This window comes from Urtica dioica, chromosome 6 (genome assembly GCF_054948205.1).
Source record: "Urtica dioica subsp. dioica isolate 48M chromosome 6, U.dioica_male_clone48M_v1_H2, whole genome shotgun sequence".
Classification (NCBI taxonomy): Eukaryota; Viridiplantae; Streptophyta; class Magnoliopsida; order Rosales; family Urticaceae; genus Urtica; species Urtica dioica.
In genome coordinates, this window is record NC_142761.1 from 40,869,277 (window position 1) to 40,888,955 (window position 19,679).

The window sequence follows — 19,679 nt, forward strand, 5'->3', positions numbered from 1 at the left end:
ACGGCATAAAGTTTACCATATTTGTTCGCCACTATAAACGTGTAATTTTATTTTGATCAACGTTTTAAAACGTTTAGCCAAATAATCATTTTTGTTAATGTAGCAATTTTTAAATGTGATGAATACACCTTTTTTCTCAACTAACAAGCGGTTGTAAAATAAATAAATAATTTTTTTTATTGTTAATAAATATGAGTTGTTTTGTTCCCTTTGCATAATAATTAGTTATTGAACACATATTTTTTTTAACGTGTATCTTTCTTTATCTCTCTATTTTTTTTTTTGAAAAATTGTACAAAATAGTTATTTGAAACTTATTGATTAGCAAAATAGTCAATGTTTCAACTTTTCAGCAAAGTAGTCAAATTTACGTTTTCAAACAAATTTTGACAAGCAAGATTAATTTTTTTGACGATTATTATAAACAATTTATCACTTTAAAAAAAAATTAATATTGGATTCAATTTTTTTTTCAAACCAACTTACTGCACATTTTGGTTATTTCACTAAATTAAGACAAACTTTGACTATTTTGCAAATTCATAACTTTAAATTGGTTATTTAGCCCTCTCTCTCTCTCTCTCTCTCTTAACCACTATCTTATTTAAACTTTCTAAGAATTATCGAGTCTTAGTTTATGGTCATGGTCGTTTCTCAAGTCAATTAGTCCTCGAGTTCTCTACTCGAACCTTTGATTTGGCAATTTCGCTCTGACTAGACCATGTTTTATCTTATTCGATTTTACCTGCGCAACTAATATACTATAGCAAAGAATAACATAAAGTATCTTTGTAGTTGCATATATAAATGGACTGTAGAGAACTTAAAAAAAAAATAGTGAAAAATACTTTTTTTGGAAAATCAAATATTAGTAGTCATATCTACAGAAGCCTAATCCAAAGTTGCTCTTAATCAATTCAGCTCGTTTTCAAAATTTTCAAATTGCTTAAATTGATTTTGCATAGTTATCAAACTTATTTGAGATTATTGAAATACCTAAGCATTTTTTTTTCAAATATCTACTAGGATAATAAAAACGAAATTGAGAGCATTTACAGCTAGCGCTTGGGTGCTAGAAATTAAATCTGAAACTGGATCGGTTTGGTTCGGTTTTTGACATTTTTTTATATCCAAATCCGAATTTTTTATTTTTAAAAATACGGTCAAATATCCGGTCTAGTTTAGTCTAAAACCGAAATCTGGTTATCCGATTTCTTAAATCCAATATCGGATTTTCGAAATTCGGTTATCCGATTCTTTAAATTTTAGATCAAGTTTTATATCTAGTTTAAAAAAATCGATTATCTAGATTTTAAAATCCATATATGGTTTAAATAATATATTACAATGATCAAAACACGAGTACACACGAGCCATACAAAGCTCCAAAATAATAGTGCACAGTCTAAAACTGAATAAAGCAAATAATACTACCAAAATATGCAAATATCATAATATAAAATTATAAATTACAAGATGATCATAATAAAGCAAACATACAATTGAAATCGTACTAACAACATTACATTGAGAGATCACATAATCAAGTTATAGTAGTAGGAGTAGGAGTTGATATAACATAAGTCTCTTCTTCTATGACAGTTTGACCATCATCTATTTATTATGATATAAAGTTAAAATAAATTATTTTAATAAATAAATAGCATATGAACTTGTCAAATAAAATATCAAATTAAAAACCGTGAGGGCTTTCCCCCCCTCCCCCCCGAATCGTGAGGTCTGAATAAAATTAAAGACCCAAATTTAATTTTTTATAATTTAATTTTTTCAAATAAAGAAATAATTTGTTATAATATAACCGATATTCGAATTTGCATAAAATCAAAACCGATATCCGGTTCGATTATCTGAATCCGAATTTTGGTTATCTGACATGGCTCCATATTTCGGTTTTAGATCGGTTTGGATATTGATTTTATCCAATTTCGGTTCGATTTTGTACATCCTTGGTGGAAATGACACAATAAAAAAACATTATAATATTTGTTGCCCATAGCATTGTGGGCAACGTTATTTATAAATTCATATGTCCACTTTTTATTTTTATATTTAATAAATAATTTAGAGTACTTAAAATAAAATAATAAAATTAATTGTGGACTCGCAATTTTTTTTTTTAATCTAATTTCAATTCTTACTCAAAATATACTAAACAATTTTCAAAAATAGTTTTATATCTACATGTAAGCAACTAATTGTTTTCCTGTTTTTTATTTTACAGTTGACCACATTGAAATGTTTTGTTTTGTTAAAAATGATCAAGTAATTAGAGATGTAAATGAGAGAGTAAATTACATCTATCATTTTAGATGATATATAAAAAATCGACAATTCTTAACATTATAGTTGCTCTAATACGATTTTCAATTATTCCAACTGTTTAGAACTAGTGTGGTTTTACCAGCTTTCCAAAATATTCACTCAAGCTCATTAAACTCCTTTGACTTTCATTATCACCATCCACATCTAAAACAAGATGCAAATTAAATTGACACGTTCAATGAATCTAAAATCACAGTTACATGATTCCTAGTTTCATACTAATTAACTGATACTCGGCTTTAATTGATTTAGTCACCACAGGCTGTCATCATTGAACTTGATGCTAATCGACGGAAGAAGAAGAAAAAAAACACACAGCAACAATGAAACTGAAAAGAATTACAATGACGCTACCTAAAGAAGAAGAAAAAATAAAATGAGTAATTACTACTCGTTGACATTCACCCATAAAATCACCTTGACAAACGTATGAAATTTAATATGCCTTATCTGGTCATTCTAAGTTTTTTTGCGGATTTTGTGCAGCTGATAATGTAAAAACAAGAAGGAAAAAAAAATCATGCTTCTCTAACATATAAAGAAAAAAAGAAAGTAGAGAATATCAAAAATTAGAATTCAAAACGAAATCCCACAAATAGAGAGCCCTTAATAACCATTACAACGTTTCAAAATGACGCTAAACTGAGATTACCACGTTTCAAAGTAGTTAATTTACTAGAGAACTAATAAAATCAAACGTTTGCAAAATCACTTCAACACTAAATAGCTACCAACTTAGTCGGCTTATTCTTGTTCTAATCGACACACATAAATGTAAATATGAAACAATTGTAATAACAACTTTTGTTAACAAATCCATACAAGCTCATAGTGTATTACAAAACAAAAGATGTCATTTTCTCTGAAATTACTTGAAAGGCTTATTCATTCCAACCGACTTTCAAGCCAACCCCATAAGCATAAAACATATAATAAATATCCATTGAATGCTGAATTAAGGCATTAATTATTAGTGATGATGTGAAAGTCAACTTCCGATTATAAACCGTAAAATACTTAAAGATACATGACTAAGCGTGCCATTGCCCAATAACTCATCTTGCCTTATTTCTGATACTATTTAACAAAGAAAAGAAATGAGAGCACTTATTAGTTAGTGTTGAACAATCTGAAACCACAAAGTGGAACGATCATCCACGAAATGAAACGCAAGTCAACTAATCTGAGTGAACACTAGTAGTGGATCAATTTATTCCCTTTAGTTTCCCATTGTTGTTCCCATTTAGCAAGAGAATAATTTTTTTTTTTTTTTTTTGAAAAAATATTGAAAGTCAGAAATGTGTCTTTGTTCATCTATCTGCTTCATATTTAGTGTTGAACAAGAGGACCACAATGCCACACTAACAAGCATTATAAAATGAAGTTTTTAAATTTGAAATTTTGGTTGCGCAAATTACTCTCCCCTCTTCAAGATATGACCACGTGAAGGTACAACAATGGGTTGAAACTTTATGAACCAAAAAGATACACATTCTTCTAACCAAATCAATCTCACATCTCTATAGTGGAGGCTCAATTAATACCGAAATGTGGTTTCTTTTTTCAAAACACCGAAAACATTTTTTTTAAATATATATATATCTTATTTTACAATGTTTTTTTATATATATTTTTAGTCATGAATTTGAAAAATAAACTAACAAAAAAAAAATAACATCATAAGACATTAAAAGTATGAAAGACACAAATAAATTTTGTATGCTACATTACATTAATAAAAAAAACTTAAAAATAAAAGAAAAACTATTCCATGTCGTCATATATTAGAAAGAAAATGATAACATTGATTTTATTTTTTTAATGATACTGGTTTAAGCTGGGAGGAATGTTCATTGTGAAACAAAACTTAACTTATGGTGAAAAAATTGAATACTCAGACGATATTGCTTTTTAAGCTTGCTTTCAGTTTTTTCCTAAAAGTTTAACCGTATTTGAGTGTTGTTAAACTTATAATTTTTTTTAAGTTGAATTTTTTAAATTTTTTAATTTTGAATTTTTTCGGACGTGACTTTTGCTTTTGATTATACTTTCTCTTTGTAATTTGTAATTTAGTTTTTTACAATATATAGTCACCTACTTTAATGTAATTTTGATATACCTAAGAATATCTTATCATTATTATTAATTACATTTTATATAAATAATTATTCATTACAAATATTAATACATATTTTACAGCAACTTACCAAACACATATTTTCTTTTGAAATCATCAATTTTTCTTACAGAAGAATCTAAAAATATTTATAAAAAAAAAAAGAACTACAACGCCAAACGAAGCATCCCGCCTACATAAATTATTGATAAATTGCATCATTTGCCACCAATTTCAAAACATTTTCACACTTTCCATCAAAAGACTAATTTGGTCCAAAATGCCAACGATATGTCAAGAATGTTGACATCTAATAGTGAATGACAAAAATAGATGTCAACATATTGATATAGATGGTGGTATTTTAAGCCAAATTAGTCGTTTGGTTGAAAGTGTGAAAATGTTATGAAATTAGTGGCAAATGAAACAATTTCTCTAAATTATTTGCATGACTAGTCTCTTGCAAATATATCCCAACAATGACTAATCTCAATAGCCAATAAATGGACGTTGATCTCCTTCTTCACAAGGCCAATGTGGATGCAACAGTGGATAATTAGTGAAAGGGAAAGCTGGCTCGGTGTCTTACAGCATCCTTTCGATCTCAAGTTGTTAAAGCGATCACGATCCTCTATAGCCACAGTCATCACGAATATCTTACTAGAATCCGATTTTCAAGGTGTTAATAACAATTTTTTTTTCTTTTTTTGCATCCCTCAAATGTCGAAAGTAGCGAATGATTTAAGTGAAGTTAAAATTTTATTTTGCCCTCTCGGTCTTCATAAGATTGTCAATAATTTCAATAATGTTGATTTGTTTTTATTAGTTTGAACAAATATTGATGGCCTAAGAGTTCTCAATTATATTCGGGATCTTATTTAAGGCGATAACCATTCATTAATGAAGTCAACATAAAATCTTTTATCTTTTGATATATTTTTGAATTAATTTGCTTATGAGAGTATGAGACGTTTTCATGAGCTCTTTCTCATAAAGAATTTGTTCTCTCTCTCTCTCTCTCTCTCTCTCTCTCTCTCTCTCTCTCTCTCTCTCTCTCTCTCTCTCTCTCTCTCTCTCTCTCTCTCTCTCTCTCCTATATGTAGTGGCTTGAGCAATTGCATTTTATATGTCAATCGTGGGTGTTAGATATGATTGTAAACCGAACTCAACAAGTGAGGGAAAAGGAACTATGAAGAAATAAAATAGTAAACTAAAACTAAATAAGATAGAGCAATGAAAAGAACGCAAATTCTCCTCACTACCTTTCCATCCACTATTTGATGCCATTTATAAAAAGGAAAAAGAATCACCAAAAACGAATCCCAACCAAGAAAAACAAAAATAATCAAATTCTAATCATCAACTACCACATCAACAATAAAACCAACCAACAACCAAAAAAAGAAAAAAAGTAAAAAAAAAAGAAAGAAAGAAAAGAAAAGAAGAAGAATAGAACAGGAGATAATCTAAGACAATAAGCTGGCCCGTCAATGACTTTTAGCTATATATAGCCTAAAATAATAATTAGCCATATGACATCCCATTTTACAAACTTTGTTCTCAAACCTTCTAGAAGCAAATATTCATTCTCCAAATTCACCAACAATTCTCTCTTTCCCCTTCTCAACTGCACTGCACTCGTGGATAAAATAAAAGATAGTGACGTCACTGACAAAGACATGCTATATTTTTATTTTTCAACTTCTTAAAAAAAACATTCTTTAAAATCATCCACTCATTGGGAACTCCATTGCTTGGCCATCTCAAACCCATTCTTCGAGTAGTAATAGTCTTCAATGGTCTGCTCAATCTCAGCCTGAGTGTTCATCACAAAAGGACCGTGTTGGACCACAGGCTCGTTCAATGGCTGTCCTCCGATCAGCACAAACCTCAATGGGCCCGAAGACTCGTTCCAAAAGCAAAGCCCATTTCCAGGGCCCAAAACGACGACGTTGTGGGCCGAAACAGGGGACGAGCTTGGAGTCCCGAAAATGCCCTCGCCTTCGATTACGTACACGAAGGCATTCCACGACTCGGGGATTTCTTGTTGGGCCTGGGCTTTTGGGCCCAAAGTGAAATCGAGGAACATTGTGGGCGTTCTTGTGTAGACCTGTGACCTTACTCCCATTGACTCGCCGGCTATCACTCTCACTTGAACCCCATCGCTCTCTGCCATTGGTATGTCCTCACTTGAGAGCTCTTGATAGTTTGGCTCAATCCTGAATTTTTATTATGTAAATAAATATTTTTTTTACAAAAAAAAAAAAATAAAATGTTGATTTGGACACGTTACAAATCATTTTTTTAGCACGTTTTTCTACCATCATCAACACATGCTAACTATGGATATGATTTTTATTTTATTTTCCCTACTACAAAATTACATAAATTTTGAAGGGGCATGTTAAAATAATAGTCCACCAAATTCGCGTTAAATTAATTAACTAAATAGAAATTTTATTTTATTTAATTTATTGTTGCCTGATGGGTTATTTTTTAAATAAAATAAAATATTGTTTTGAATTTTAGGAGGTAGGGGAATATGATAGTTGCAACAAATTTGTGAATTTATTTTAAATATGGTGTGATGTGTTTTTATTTTAGGTGTTGACGTAGGAAAATATTTTTATTTAATTATATAATTTGGTGCTTACATTTTATCAGAAGAAGAGAGATTGATCCAAAGTTGCAATCCCAACTGGGGTCCTTCACCAGCAGGCATTTCGGAGTGGATTATTCCTCTACCTGCTGTCATCCACTGCACATCATGTGAAAATAAGAAATACTGAGCCAACAGACTAATTATTCATTCTCAAGTTTTTTTGTTTTTTGTTTTTTTATTATTATATTTGATTTATTTTTTTATTTTAAGGTGTTGTTGGTCAATGGGGAAGCACTAGTGACCAATTAAAACAAGGGAAATTAAATTTATTTGTACTTCCTGTTATATTGTTACTTTTTTTTTTTGCATGAAAAAGAGACAACAAATTTACTAATTACCTGAACATCCCCTGTTCTGATTGTACCTTTGTGCCCAGCAAAGTCCTGGTGAGTGATGCCTCCCTAAAATCCCACACACCAAAAACATAATTAAAATCATTAAAAAAAAAAAAAAGAACAGAATAGTGATAATAAGATTTGTTTGTCAGAGTAATTAATTTTTTTTTTAAAAGGATTTTACCTGTAACATGTATGTCACGGTCTCAAAACCTGAACCCATGCACATCAAAATAGATGAAAGTGAGACAAATAATCAAGTAAATAAATAAATAAATACAAGAGATGGAATAAATACAGAACCTCTATGAGGATGATCAGGAAAACCAGCCGGTGGACTCACTGCAATTTTACCAAAATGCATAACTCAATCAAACAAATTCAATTTTAATTATTGAAATATTAATAAAAGTAAGAGAAGAATTGTGTACCTGAAAAATCATCAAGCAAGAGAAAGGGGTCCAAGTTTCTCAGGTCACCCCTGAGGAAATAATACAAAATGGCAAAATATTAACAAGAAGAAAAAGTCAAAGGTCTCCGGATTGTTTTTTAGAGACAAAAAATGAGAATGAAATTACCTTCCTATCCCTCTCCTTACAACAGCTCCTTCGCCTTCACGTTGAAGCCTGGCAAGGACTTTCTTGACAACCAATCTTTGTCTATTATCTGATTCAGACATGGCGTTTCTGCAACTAATTGTTATCTTTGGCGATGCTACTCTGCTAATTAGAAACGACTTTGTTGTAGTAATAATGCTTCTTCTCATGAAACGTCTGTTTTATAATATATTGTTTTTTTTTTTTTGTGTGTGTATTTGAATATGGACTCTCGTGTCCTATATATATACACACAAGGAAAGGAGAGAGAGAATTAGAGAGAGAAGGTTTTTGTTTCGAGTTTTTTTGGGGTTGGTTGTGATTTTTTTTTCTCTCTCTAACATGAGGGAAGATGGAAGTTGGAGGCGTGAGGAAAATATGAGGTGGGACCCACTTTCGCCTTTCATCGACCAATGATGGCCGTGACGTCAACCGCCTGTCACCGTGATGAGATGATGAGTTTTATAGCTTTATATGCTATATGGTGGTGATGTTCTAGAAGCAAATATAGAACATAGCAAAAAATAAACATAATTGAAAAATAGTTTTTTATTTTATTTTATTTTTTTATTATTACTCATATCTTTTATAGTTGTAATAATGATGGTGTAAATTTTTTTTAAAAAGACGTTATATTAAGGAGAAATGAGATGTAATTTTTTAAGAATTAAAGATTATTTTTATCATTATGTAAAATAGTAGCTATAATAATTCACAACTGGCCACTCGATCTTTAAAATCGTTAGTTTACCTTGAATTTTGAGTATTTTGTTTTTGGTAAAATGTCATATCTATTCTTTATGTTTTATTGAAATGCTGTTCTCACAATTTTAATAATATAAAATATATCCTTGAAGATTCTTATTAATATCAATTATATACTTTAAAACATATAATTACCTATCAAAATCTTTCATTTTCGTAAAATTTTGTCACCTTTTTCAGATTTAATTTTTTGAAATGAGCCAAAATTACCTAAATTAAAATATTATTATTTTATATCATATTTTTTAAAAAAAAAATATTAATAATATTAACATTTAAAGTTATGGCATTTTGGCCTATTTTGAAAAAATAAATCTGAAAATGGACAAAATATTACAAAAAAGGAGGATTTTGACAGGTAAATCTATTTTAGTTATATAATTGATATTAATAAAAATCTTAAGAGATACTTTTGATATTACTAAAAACTGTGAAAATAAATGCGGCATTTCGATAAAACAACAAGGGATAGAAGAGGTATTTTTTTTTCTATAATTTTAGTCCTAATATTTTTTTTTACGAAACCAACAGTTAAATTTGCACGTTTTTCTCATGTGATATAAAAAATAAGGGTATTTTCGTAAACTTGTAATTTCTTTTAGAATTAAAAAAATATATAATAAAACATTGATATCGAACTCAAAATAAAACAGTAAAATTATATTAAATCAAAATCGAAATCTTAAAATACGAAGAACTTTAAACAAACAAAAAAAAAATCTTTTGAATAACATAAAAATTGAAAGCAAATTAGAAGTAATTAAAACCCAAAAATTGAGAATGACAAAATTAAAAGAGAAATCACCGACAAAGTACTCCGTCGAAGATATCACCGTCGAAAAAGGAACGCGCAAAGAAAACTAGTATTACGTCGATGTCTCGTGGGAGAAATCTCATGCGAAGACGAAAGCTTATGCGACGTTGAAATTTAAAGCGGAGAGAGGTTTAGCGAATTTTTCTTCTGCACCAAGGACCAGTACGTCGAAGTGGTTGTTACGGTAAGTAAAAAAACAAATGCTGTTTGTTTGAGATTTTGGTTTAGCCAAGACGATTTTAATGGTATTTGGAGATCACATATTAAAGTCGTTTTAATGGGTGTGAATGTGATATTTAAACATGAACTAGGTTACAATGTTGGTGACGTGTACTACTTGAACAACATAGTATAACTATACAAGCTCATATACTTGGGCTATTTGGTCACAAGCTCATCTACATAGCCTATTGAACAAGTAGTATTTCGGCTAATTTCTATACAAGCTCTGCCAAACTCGTGACCTTGATATGAAGCAGAATCCGAGTTAATAAAGACCGAGGATGCAAATGCTTACATGTGGCTAATTGGAAAGGGCTTCAACACTGGACAAGAAGTAATTTTAAGATTAGTCCAAAGTGTGAAATATTACTCGAAAACATATGTGGGAGTTTCAACGGGATAAGATCAATAATGATAGCAAGGCAAAAAAACCTTTTGTTCACGCTTAAGCACATCAGAATGTATTTTATAAAGATTTTTAGTAAACAATGTTAGAATTCGATCCTTAAATCCGATCTAAAATTGAAAAACATAAAATACACAACAAAATAAATAACACACATAAATTTATAGTCGTTCACTTTCAATGCGGAAACTACATCCACTTTGTCATTGCAGATTCTCACTAAACCAAAATTCGGGAGAAAAAAATGTTTTTCAACTCTCTTGCGCTCTACAGAGACAATCGACGCATAGGATATTAATAAAGGAAACACTAGGACTAACAAACGGACTTGAAATTCTCAATATATTCTCAACTAATAAATCTTACAATAAATTTTCGCCCAGGGAGCCCTGTCCCCTACGACCCTCGGGACAGGTCGATCCGCGAATTATCGTCGAAAAGTTATGGCTCGTTAGCTCGGCGACTGATTAGGCTCCAAACACTAACAAATAACCGTTGACTAGTGATAAGTTAAATGTTGAGTTAGGAGCGAGGATATCTAAGATTCTTGAAAAAAAATAAGGCTCATCAGTGTAGAAGACCTTGGGCGGAAGAATCAAAATACAAAGTCGAAATGTATATGGTTTAATGTACGAAATTTGAAATGTATATGATTTATACTCATTAGACTAAACTAGAATAATTATTTATCAGATTAATTTTATTTTAGTTTGGTATTTAAGAAAATTAATCTAAACTTTCTTTTATTAAACGACATTAATTAAGCAACATTTTAGAACGATCCTAAAATGTATTGGAAAAATATTAATTAAGAACGTAAGTAACTGCAATACTTACAGTAAATGAATCACTATTTAGTTGAAAATATCAGTTAAAACGTCATTATATATTATACATTTATGAGTCATTCCCTATTTCACAACTACTTTTTTTTTCTTCTTATCCTTTCCTCTCAAGGCTCTCATCTTAATTTTATTCTTATCTGCTATTTTCTACCATTGAGATATCTGATTGGATATCTCGCGCTTTGAATTTCTGAGGTAAAATTGTTCTAATAAAATCGGATCAAATTATTTCGGTCATCGTGACCTAACCAACATGGTGCTAGACGATTCATATCACTGTAAACATTACACATTTAAAAGGAAAAAAAATGTTGAGAATCTAGAACTGTAGACATTCAAATTTAAACATTCTAAGGTCGAAAATCTAGTTAGTCTAAATTCATGCCTGTTATTTAAACACGACAAACCGTGTCTTACTAATATTTGATTCGAGGTCTTAGACGCGATTGGTGTTGGTCCAAAGTTGTATAGCTACTCTCATAATAGACGCGTCATGTACGTATGAGATTAGACGAAACAAGTGTTGCATCTAAAAATGCAGTATGTTGTAGTGAGGAAAGTTGAGTGAAATTTAATTTTTGTTTTAAATTATGGGTAAAATTATAGAAGGCAGTTAAGGAAGATAAACCCCGTTATTCTTATTCATGTTTTGATTTGTTTAGAACAAATAAATGGATAAAATATTAAATACTTAAAATTATAAAACGAAATAGTTGAAATGGATTTCTTAGGATTGTAAATTCAAATTTTGAATACAATTTTAATTTTCAATTTCTTAATGAATACTAAGCTTAACAATCATAATTTTATATATATAACAAATTTTCATTAAATCTCAAACATGCACAACTCGTAATTTAGACCATCATTTTCAATAAACTCGGTATCAATTCAAAACTTATAGCGAGACAATTAGTTTTGTCAACGGTAATTACCCACTTTTCCTATGTGTATTTTAATTTTTAGCCGTGTTTAATAAATAGAAATTTACAAAACATTCAAATTTTAAAAGACAAAAAAATATTTAAAATTTAAAATTTATATCTATTTTTCTTTAACAAGGACTCTCACATGGACTGTAACCTACTAAGTCATGAAAATCCATATATATCTTCTAAAAGAAAATGTGTTCCGTAATTTAATTCTACATTTTTTGTATCCATATTTTATATTATTATTTTCCTGAAATTTTCCTCCCAAACAAGAATAAAATAAACACCAAGGATTTTCTACCACAAAATGAATATAATGTTTTTGAACATCTAATCACTCATGTACGTAACAAAGACACAATGACAAGAACTGCAAAATGTAATCAATAAAGATATTTCAACTTTATTTTAATGAAGAAATATTAATATAAATATTGACTTGTAGATATCTCAATAAGTAGACAGCTTACTCTTATTTAGATCATACATGACCGATGCAGTTAATAGATATACGCCTACTAAGTCAATGAAATTTGTCATTTGCGATTCAAGCTACATTGTGTAACACGTGACATGAGCTTGACGTCACCTAAAAAGTTATTAATATATTGCATTTATTAATTCTAGCGAAAAGGATATGAAATGGTCCAAGATATCCATCCAAACGGTGTACAAAATGGAAGAATACAGAGCCAACATATAATATGTTCTTTCAAACACAATCTTTTAATAATGAGGTACATAGAGATGTGAACACCAAAATTTACAATAAATTATATTCAAGACATGTTGACATTTAAAATAACTAACTAGCATACACAAATTTATTATACGACAAAAAGTATGGTCCGAAAAAGAAAAAAAGAAAGAAAGAAAGAAATGGAACCTAGTCTTTTTTTTTGTTTTGGCACAGACCAGAACCAAAGATGTGAATAGGCCAAGTAAAGCACGCGAAGGAACTTGGTCAAAGTAGAGATGAATTTCAGTACTAGAAAAAATATATTGATTTTCTCTCAGCGTTGCACTACTAGATATACATCAACATATGGCTTTGGATTTAGATATTGTTTTGTTCAAAATGGTTCAGCATTCGGAGAAATAACATAAGATTAGACGGCAACAAACAAACAATATCAGGTCATGATGACGTGGCATTATGTAAGAGCTGATCTTTATTCACATGTTTAGTTTGTCTATGGATACATAACAATATATTGGGATTGGCCTCCTCCAAAGTAAGGTACTAAATATTATGGAATAATATCCATATGTACCTTTTTTTACACTTGAAAAAGGTGAATTCGTATACGGTTACGAGATATTTATAAAAGAGAGTTGATTTTGGAATAAATCTTATTAATAATTTATAGGTTTACGCTTACTTAATATTGTATTAGGGTACAAAATATTCTAACTAACGCCGATCTAAAATAATAAGATCCAACCTAAGATGAATAACCTCGCCAACGAGTGTTGTACAGTTATATTTTTCATCTCTAATGTACCTAAGATCGAGCCACCATTGAGTCATTGACCATTGGACATGTTATTCACCAACGAGTGTTGTACAATTATATTTTCAAATACACCTAAATTTAGACATCGGTTCGAGTATTTGAGTAGAGTTTCGACGACCACAAAGTTATTAAATTAAAAGCCTAGTTCATAAGGTAAGAGAAAAAAAAATATCTGAGTATACCTGCAAAGATAAAAGAAGAAAAAAATTAATAATTTGGTAATCAATTGTCACTACAACAAATATGGGCATACCAGGTGTTATTTCGTCATTTTTCTTGATGCCAAAAGACGAGGGTCTAATGACTACGAAAAGGACATAAAAAAAAGAATCCAATTACTTGGCTCGGCAGAGCAAACCCAACCCCAAGGCGATTAGGCTCGCCTCACCCACATGATCTTGCCCTGCCCCCGAGTGACATTCTCAATGATGCAAATCCAATTTCTCAATTGTGAACTGCCCCAACATTTCAAAATAAAGGACATACCCGAAATTGTGCAATCGGAGGCTAGGTGACAACCGGATTATATCCCCTTAATCTATCTTTGAAGATATATCGGTGCTATTGAAATCATACAAACTTTCCACAAAGAATGCCGTGAATAGTTGCTGAAGCAGTATTTCATCATCACCATGCGATCAATGCGGAGACCAAACTAAACTCACTATTCCACTAGAATTTTGATCAGAGGCGGCTTGACTAAATCGAGGCCTTGGGCAGGAAACCAAAAAAGGTTTTATTCCTATATTTCTTGAATCTAAGAATTTTTTTTGAATTTTGAATATGGTAAATCAGTTGAAACAAATGTAAAAGAAGATAAAAAAAAATAGTAAAACAAGGCATTCTTGATTTTTTTTTTCAATAAAAATGAAATGGAGGTATTATCATAATGTTATTTCAAAAAGGTAGGTAGGGTAATTTTCAGACTTGAAACACGTATAAGATATTCATTTTGAATCTACTAATCTCATTATAAATCCTATAAAAATGAATTAGAGCGATTGATGCTATCAATTTAAACTTTGTTTGCTTAGTTTAGAATTAAGTCCCTCTAATTAACCTTATTTAAAAGTTCCTAATAGTATCGCTTAACGATAGGTTCTTAAGGGAGCATGAAGAGCATTAGGGTCACTTTAAAGACGTGACACTCCATGACCTCTTCTCAGTCTTTTGTCAAAGCTTATCGATCCCTTATACTTCTTCATTATAATCCGTCTTAATCGATCATACTAGTAGTTTAAAAAAAATTCCCTTGGAAATAAGCACGTAAAAAATAATTCTTTTCTCTCTCCTTCTCGAGTTTACTCTCAAAAGAAAACTTAGATTTCGAGTGCCGCCGCCTCCCCTAAGACCTGGATTTCGGCATGACTCCAACCCGAAGGGTGGGTGATCACCTTTTTTCTGCTTCGCATTGGCATCGCAGTTCCGGTGGTCCCCTTCCCGAGTATCGCACGGCTTCAATGGTGCGTGGAGTTTTGTTCCTTCTTCTCCGGTTCAGTTAGAGGTCTAGCACAAGTGGGCTTCAGCAAATGGGTCCTTGAATCGTCGACGACAAAGACCAAGGTGGTGGGCTTGGACCTGCTCTGGCCGGGGTGTTTCCAATGAAGTCTCCGGAATGGGTTGGTAGGTATCCTGAAGGTGGAAAAGGGGAATGGACCTTTTATTTTTTTTGTTTTGTTAGTTTTTTTTATCTACTTGTTGTTTTAATTTGTTAGTTATTTAGCTCATGTTATGTTTTAGTTATCTCTGTGCTGGTTGATTTAGTATAGAACTGGCTTTTGATGTTTTGTCCGCCATGTAGGGTGGTTTTTTTTTAGTTCCTCAGATGATTTATTCATCTTGGCGTTTTATTTTACCGTCCCTCTTTAATAACAAAATGTTAATGTTTTGAGGGATCAGTTCTGCTTGGTCTCGTGTCAGGCTTGAGTCCCTCGAGCTTTTGACGGTTGCGTAGGATTCAGCTCATGCCTATTATCGGCAGTGTTCCTTGCTCGTTTCAAGAATTATAGAATATCTCTGTTGAAGAGGGCCTGAAGTGGAGATTTCACTCTACACACACATCAAGAGTGCACGAATGTTGTCAAGTAATATACATACTTAAAGCACGAGTTATCGATCCCACGAAGACTAGATGTTTCGATATATCAAGAGTTACCTAATTTCTTTCGAATTTGAGTATAAAAATAAGAACAATAAAAGTTGGGGGTTTTGAATTGTATTGTGAGTAATATTACTAAACAGAGAGCTAAAAGATGTTTTAAACAAATATGATAAAAGCAAGGGACATGACTTCGTTAGTTCAATGAAGTGGTTGGTTATTGGGCTCACGTGTAAATCGGGTTAGAACGGAAAGCTTAGTCCTACCCCTCGAAATTATCCGCTAATCTCTCTTGAGTCTTTAAGGACCTAATTGGTTGACAAACTTTCACCTCTCGACTTGGATCTTATTAAAACAAACAATCGCAATACACCCGGGATTCAAACGACTACACTGATCCTCTAGTCTTTCTTTAGATCTAAGTAGATTTGTGACGGGAATGGAAGAGCTCGCATGTTTATTACCTCTTGGTTTCAAAACTTGCCTAGAGATTCACTAATTAGTTAGCTACACTAACTAGAGATGACGGTATACCGACATTCCCATAGATTTCTTCTTCTTTCCCTCATGAAAAATAACTCGATTTTCTATGAACCAACCATCATCAAATCACCAACTACATTATGTACCTCAAAAGATCTAACTACTCACGATATATATAAGCAAAGCAAAATGACAATAAGCAAAAACAAGAGAACTAGAAAGTAAAAAGACATGATATTCAAAAGCAAAATCAAAATATACTCTATTCAATATCCAAAATCAAGATTCAATAGCAACAATACTCAAATGAACATAAAAACAAGATAAAAAAAAATAAAGCAACCATGATCCAAACTCAAATCCAAGATCCAAAACTCAAGAACATAAAGAACAAGCAAGAAACTTAGAAACAAGTAAACGAGTTCTACAAAGATGGAAACAAAGAAACAGTATAGGAAAATGGATAACAAAGAGTGAGGTTGATGATAAGGATGAGGAGGGTTGTCACTTCCGCCTCCTCATCCTCCTTATTATTCTGCTTCTTCTTCTTCACTCTAAGAGATCTCCAATGGCTCCTCTCTCTAAGAATATATATGGGTCTAGATCTAAAACTATGGAGTAGTGTGTAATGTATGAGATATTGATGAACTTAGACCCAATTAAGAGACCTTATGGTATGGGCCATTGGATAGGATCCAAGGGCTGAGGTTAGCTCTTGGACGCGCTCTTTAAAAAGTTGGCTTCGTCACCGCGTACGTCGCTTTGTGGGCTTGAGCGCGTCGCACTTTGGTTGTGTGTGACGCATGGTGTTTTGCGCATCAATCGCGATTAGATCAGAGATCCTTGGTGACATTACGCGGCGCGATCATGATATTGCGCGTCGCGTACTCTGATTTCCTCTAGCACATCGCGCTTTGAGTCATGCGCGACGTGCGAGGTTGGTGTTGACTTTATGCAAGTTTGACTTTGCCTTCCGGGGGCTGTTTCTTGTGCATTTAAGCTCCGATTTCTCTCGTTTTCACATCACAATCCTCTCTTGCTCTCTTGTACTTGAAAATTACTAAAAACTACAAAAAACTATTAAATAACCTAAGAAGAAGCGTTGATCGTCGTATTAAAGAATAGAGATAAGTGTGAATGAATTGCACTTATCAGAGTCCAAGGGAGTTCTTGACGAGGTATGACATTACTTGGTCGAATAAACCTTTGTCTCCTTTGTTCTTATCGATCTATTTGTCTTCTGCTTCTCATTTTTATTTCAGGACATTTATTTGTTTAAATGAGGTACCGACCTCTGTCAGGGCTCTTTTATATGATTATGGCCACTTTTGTTTATAAATGATAAATTTCCTTTAAAAATGCCCTTGATAAAGTCCAACTAAACGATTTTAGTTTAAATAAACGTGAACAAACACAAAGGCATGCTATAAAATTTGAATGGCAATCTTATGCTACATGAAACCATGAAAAAACATTGTTGAAAATTGATCACAATTCTAAATAGTTTAAAAATTACTCTCTAATAGAGACCCGATCAATACATCAACCAATAAGAGCAGTTTCTAAAAATTCGAAAGAGAGAGAAAAGTGTATATACCAAACGTGCAATTGTTAAAAGCACGTATCATAACGTAGGAATGAATTTATTGTGTAATCCATATATAATGCCAAAAACGATTATTTATGTAAACAAATTGAAAAAAATATAAATATATATAATTAACCGGGAAAGTTTGATTGATTTGATTCAATATGAAGACACGTAAACTACAATCTCTATAAAATGGAAAGAAAGAAATGCATGCCAAAACTAATAATCTTTCCCTTTTTTTTATTTTAAATATTGTCAAAATCCATTTTTGAAGTTTCCTTTTTATCTGTATAGAAATCATGAACGATATGTAGTTGTGTGTCTCTTTAACATTGATCTGATCACTCAAAAATCTCTCGAGTATATAGCGAACGACATTAATGGAGAAATCAGCGCTGGGAATCACTTTCCCCGGCAAGCCAATCTCAATAGGAGGGTTTGTGTTGTTCGTCGTATTCGTTGCGTATGCCTTGTTCTACTTCACTTTCGCCTTCATCGATTGTTGTCCCTCTTTGAGCAATAATAATAATAATAATCGTCTAGGTTTCGCTGTTCATCACAGCAATAATAATACTCGTAGAAATATAAATAATACGAGACTTATAACACCAAGAAGCCCTAGAGTCGTCGACACGTGCGAAGGAAAGTACATCTACATCCACGACGACCTTCCGTCGGAGTTCAACCGCGGACTTCTCGACCACTGCGAGTCGCTCTCGGCCTGGGTTGACTTCTGCAAAGCCCTCACCAATGGCGGGTTCGGTCCGAAAGTCAACGGCGGGTCGGCGAGGAAAGGGTGGTACAGGACGAACCAATTCTCTCTCGAAGTCATATTCCACGAGAGGATGAGACGGTACGAGTGCCTCACGCGCGACGCGTCACGCGCCGCCGCGGTTTTCGTCCCTTACTACGCCGGGCTGGACGTGGGCCGCCACCTCTGGGGCCGATTCGACAACGCGGCTCGCGACGCGCCGGCGGAGAGGCTCGCCGCGTGGCTCGTCCGGCGACCGGAGTGGCGGCGCTTCTCCGGGAAAGACCATTTCGTCGTCGGAGGCAGAGTTGCATGGGACTTCCGGCGATCTCCGGCCGCCGTCGGCGGATGGGGCTCCCGGCTGATGCTCCTCCCGGGCCCCGCCAACATGACGATGCTCACAATCGAGTCAACCACCGGCCCCGGATCCGGAAAAGAGTTCGCCGTCCCTTACCCGACGTTCTTCCACCCGTCCGGGGCCCGCCAGGTGGCGACGTGGCAGGGGAAGATGAGGCGGGCCCGGCGGGGCCGTCTCTTCACCTTCGTGGGGGCGCCGAGGGACGGGACGATGAGGAGCCACGTCATCGAGCAATGCGAGGCCTCGCCGGAGCAGTGTCGGCTCTTGCGTTGCGACAAAACCGGGACGGACTGCGAAAACCCGGCCACGATAATGGCGGCGCTTTCGGGCTCCAAATTCTGCGTTCAGCCGCCGGGGGACTCGTTCACTCGCCGGTCGGCTTTCGAGTCCGTGATCGCCGGCTGTGTTCCCGTGTTCTTTCACCCCGCCTCGGCTTACGAGCAGTACAGCTGGCACTTTCCGGCCGATCCCGCCAAGTATTCGGTTTACGTTCCCGAGGCTGATGTTAGGGACGGGAACGTCTCCGTCGGAGAAGTTCTCCGGCGGATCCCGGAGAAGGCGGTGGCGGCCATGAGGGAGGAGGTGATCCGGATGATTCCGAGGGTGGTTTATGCCAATCCGGCCACCGCAGCGACCAAAGGCTTTAGAGATGCTTTTGATATTGCTGTCCATAATGTGCTTCGGAGAGTTAAAGAGTCTACGCAAGGAATTGGAACAAAATGATAAGGTTTTTTTATTTTTTATTTTTTTATATATATATATATATATATAGCTTTGAGATTTAATGTTTTCATTTAGTAGCTTAGTAGTTTTATGCATTGATTTTGCTAGATTTTATGTAATAG

At 33.5% G+C, this 19,679-nt stretch overlaps 2 protein-coding genes across 2 annotated transcripts; one reads left to right on the plus strand and one right to left on the minus strand.

The window, feature by feature from the left end:
- Positions 1–5,649: 5,649 nt before the first annotated feature.
- On the minus strand, positions 5,650–8,360 carry LOC149394170 (RmlC-like cupins superfamily protein). Its single transcript, XM_089617711.1, has 7 exons — positions 8,035–8,360; positions 7,888–7,937; positions 7,760–7,798; positions 7,641–7,669; positions 7,460–7,522; positions 7,114–7,217; positions 5,650–6,678 (listed from the first exon to the last, which is right to left on the minus strand). The coding sequence occupies exons 1-7, from the start codon at positions 8,220–8,222 to the stop codon at positions 6,195–6,197; spliced, it is 957 nt and encodes a 318-aa protein (XP_089473837.1). The 5' UTR covers positions 8,223–8,360; the 3' UTR covers positions 5,650–6,194.
- Positions 8,361–18,105: 9,745 nt separating this feature from the next.
- LOC149394171 (putative xyloglucan galactosyltransferase GT11) lies at positions 18,106–19,557 on the plus strand. The gene has a single exon (XM_089618274.1). The coding sequence runs from the start codon at positions 18,106–18,108 to the stop codon at positions 19,555–19,557; it is 1,452 nt and encodes a 483-aa protein (XP_089474400.1).
- The last annotated feature ends 122 nt before the right edge of the window (positions 19,558–19,679 follow it).

Bases quoted from the DNA above. Each gene is read 5' to 3' on its own strand.
- LOC149394170 (XM_089617711.1), bottom strand. From the start codon at position 8,222: ATGAGAAGAAGCATTATTACTACAACAAAGTCGTTTCTAATTAGCAGA. The intron at 7,218-7,459 runs GTAATTAGTAAA...CATGATGTGCAG, and splicing joins TCAGAACAGGGGATGTTCAG to TGGATGACAGCAGGTAGAGG. The intron at 6,679-7,113 runs GTAAGCACCAAA...ATAAAAATTCAG, and splicing joins CTCTCTTCTTCTGATAAAAT to GATTGAGCCAAACTATCAAG.
- LOC149394171 (XM_089618274.1), top strand. From the start codon at position 18,106: ATGGAGAAATCAGCGCTGGGAATCACTTTCCCCGGCAAGCCAATCTCA.